The following is a 2,947-nucleotide window of genomic DNA, read 5'->3' as shown; positions in this document are numbered from 1 at the left end:
CCGCCAGGTTTGCAGTAGTCGAGTAAGAACTTGAAGTACCTTTAGGTGCCTCAAGCTAAGAGATAATTAGAAAAAGTCAAGAAAAAATATCCCCGTGAAGAGTTAAAGGACTAGTTCAAAAGCTAAATCAATATAGGAAAAAAGGAAACAATATATTCATGTAACTATTTTGTTTCAGGAAATATAATAATTCAAATTCGTATGAAAATCCAATCCAATCTGAGTTGAGTTTGCACTTTACCCAAAAATTCACATTTTTAGTTGCACTAATTCATAATTACTTTTATATTTGTTTTCAGAGGAGGAGATACATACTTGACACGTGATGGCGTTTTAGCTAAAAAATAATCAGTAAGAACTGGTAATAAATTGATCAGGCAAAAAGTAAAGAAATAATATATGATATTAACATTGTAGGCAAAAAATAAATGTGTGTGAAAATAAAGATGTTTGTATCGGTACCTTTCTTGGATCAGAGTTTCTTGTGTGTACCTAAGTGATTTCTTTCAAAGAGTTAAACATTGAAGGCAGATTTCTGGACAACATGTTAGATTTATTCATCTGACGTCCAAGTCCAGCTATTGATCGGATGATCTTCGCGTGGCTGCTTCACGAGTCTTGAGTACGCTTGCATGCAGGAGGATTTGGCGCGCGCAGCCCAAGCGCAGTTTTCCAAAGCTGCATTTTCCTTGGCTGCAGCTCAATAATTTAATTCGTGACAAGTGTCCGCTTAAACACGTAAACAGAAGCCTACTCTTCTACAAGAACTGAGGACGCTCTTGAAGTGAACGGAACTGAAGAGGTTGCTAGTAATTATTCATAGGACAATGATTTCGGGATGGATTACACTTACCTATCTCTTGTTAAGTTTCTGGGTTGTCTATATTAGCAAAGCCAGTTCCGAAACGAAACGGCTTTATGATGACCTCATCAATGGTTACAACTCTCTCATTCGCCCTGTGGGTAACACCTCTGATAAATTAACAGTGAAGATGGGCCTCAAGTTGTCTCAGTTGATTGACGTGGTAGGTTTGAATTTTATTTACGTGAAGCTTTACGGAAACAGCAGACCTCTAAATATCTGTGTTTAACATTCACAGTAAAGACCATTAAATTTATTGTTATCGAAACTTCACATATATAAACAACATCAGTCTGCCAATTGTAAACTTTTACTTTGGTATCCAAGTTACTGTTGTTATTGTCATTTTGGACATTCCACTCCTCTAATACACGAGAAGTTTAATGCATGCTAGACATCATGAGTCAACTCTACTTCTTAAGGTGATTGAGACACTCTTTATTGGGGAAATCAGTTGCCTTAGAAACCATTACAATTTGTTTTGAAATGATACGGTTAAGCAGTTTTACTTTTTGAACTTTCATGAGCAAATCATTAAGTATGTCTAAATATTAACTGAAGTTTCGAGTAAATGTCGCCAAATAAAAGATTTTAATAAGGTGAGTTTTCTTCGCTAATTCGTCTTCGCGTTTACATTTTTTTTTGTAAGTTTGGGAATAAATATTACATTTTCATATTTGATAAACATTTTTTACCCTTAAAAAAAAGAAACATTAAAGTTCTTCTTTTTAGATTTCAATATTTAATCTATTATATTTCATTACTAAAAATAAATGTTCTTAGATTTAGCAATATTAGATCTACTCTGAGTCAATTTTTGATGTCTAATCTGTTGCTGTTAGCTTGTCTTGAAGAAACGCATCTCTGTAAAACACTTTTACTTAACACGATTTCTTTCTTCAATTACAAAATTAAATGTTTTATATTAGAATATCTTCAAAACTCTTCCAGGTTATTGGTACTGTTAATTATTCGAAATAACGTTTCTTCTTGCGCTGGAAAAACCACTAAAGTTTTTCATTTTGAATTGTGAAGTTTGACTGCTTATAGTAGTGTTTCAATTCAATGCCTTTACATTTTGAAACTTAAAATACTTTTTAAATGCCGAAGTTTTATTATTTATTTTGTGTTTTTTTATCAGCGTAGAATTACGTTTTTTTTCTAATGAAAAAATTAAATTATTCATGTTTTTTAATAATACCGATGATTTTTTGTATTAAATTCAAAAGGTTCTTCCCGATAGAAAAATTAGGATTGTTTTACCCAGGACGTTTATTGAGTATGTGTCTCTCGAAACTTCACGTAAGAATGACACCATCCGTATTGAGTTATTGTGAAGATTGACGGGTTGGTAGCCCTTAAATCTGTATCAGTATATGTGTAATGAGCGCGAGTATTTGTATTACGTTCCAAAGGCATTCCGAACAGTCTTGCTGCTACCATTTGTTTAATTCTGCTGATGAAACGGTTGATACTTACGTATTTTCACATTGTAGTGATTTTGAATTGGAACGTAAATAAAATAAAAATCTAGGTGTCGATAATAACAAGTAAGATGATAGTTTAAATATCGATGACACTTATTCGTTGGAGTAAACCTTGATGAATACTTAACTAGGATTTATCGAGCTTTGATAGCTCTAGCTTCCACTTTAATACGTTGTAAATTGTGGTTTAATAACCTTGTGGGAACGTGAAATAAGTAAGTAATAATTAAAGGTTTGAGGGTCATTAAACATTTAGTATTTGATGTAAGAACTTTTAGTAACTTGAGTTATTGAGTGCTAAAACATTTAACTACAAGCTTTGAACAACAGCTCCGTGAGTGAAGACATAAAACAAAAAAATCACATTCCTTAAATTATAATATTTGTATTTTCAAATTCGTTTCAACTTACACTGTATATACAATGTTTGGTTTCAATCATAGATTTTCGTGCTTTTATAAAAATACTAGACCACCCGTGACCCGTTGGGTCACCCACCATTCACAGGTTATGATGAATTCAAGCTAATTTCATAATTGCACCGAAATGAAGGTTTATTTTGAGAAAATTTAATTAAATATTTCAATCCATTCGTGTT

The 2,947-nt window shown here is 32.4% G+C and overlaps 1 protein-coding gene across 2 annotated transcripts in view; it reads left to right on the top strand.

Moving 5' to 3' along the window:
• The first annotated feature begins 584 nt into the window (after positions 1-584).
• LOC106473790 (acetylcholine receptor subunit alpha-like 1) overlaps positions 585-2,947 on the top strand; it is a 34,604-nt gene continuing 32,241 nt past the window's right edge. Inside the window, exon 1 of one of the 2 annotated variants that reach the window (XM_022403225.1) lies at positions 585-1,025. In XM_022403225.1, coding sequence (XP_022258933.1) covers positions 828-1,025 — 198 coding nt within the window. In that variant the 5' untranslated portion in view covers positions 585-827. The remainder of the gene's footprint in view (positions 1,026-2,947) is intronic. The other variant, XM_022403222.1, reaches the window with a different exon arrangement.

The sequence above is a fragment of the Limulus polyphemus genome, unplaced genomic scaffold (assembly GCF_000517525.1).
Source record: "Limulus polyphemus unplaced genomic scaffold, Limulus_polyphemus-2.1.2 Scaffold134, whole genome shotgun sequence".
Taxonomy (NCBI): Eukaryota; Metazoa; Arthropoda; class Merostomata; order Xiphosura; family Limulidae; genus Limulus; species Limulus polyphemus.
Note: the sequence above shows the minus strand (reverse complement) of the source record. Positions and strands in the feature narration are given on the sequence as shown.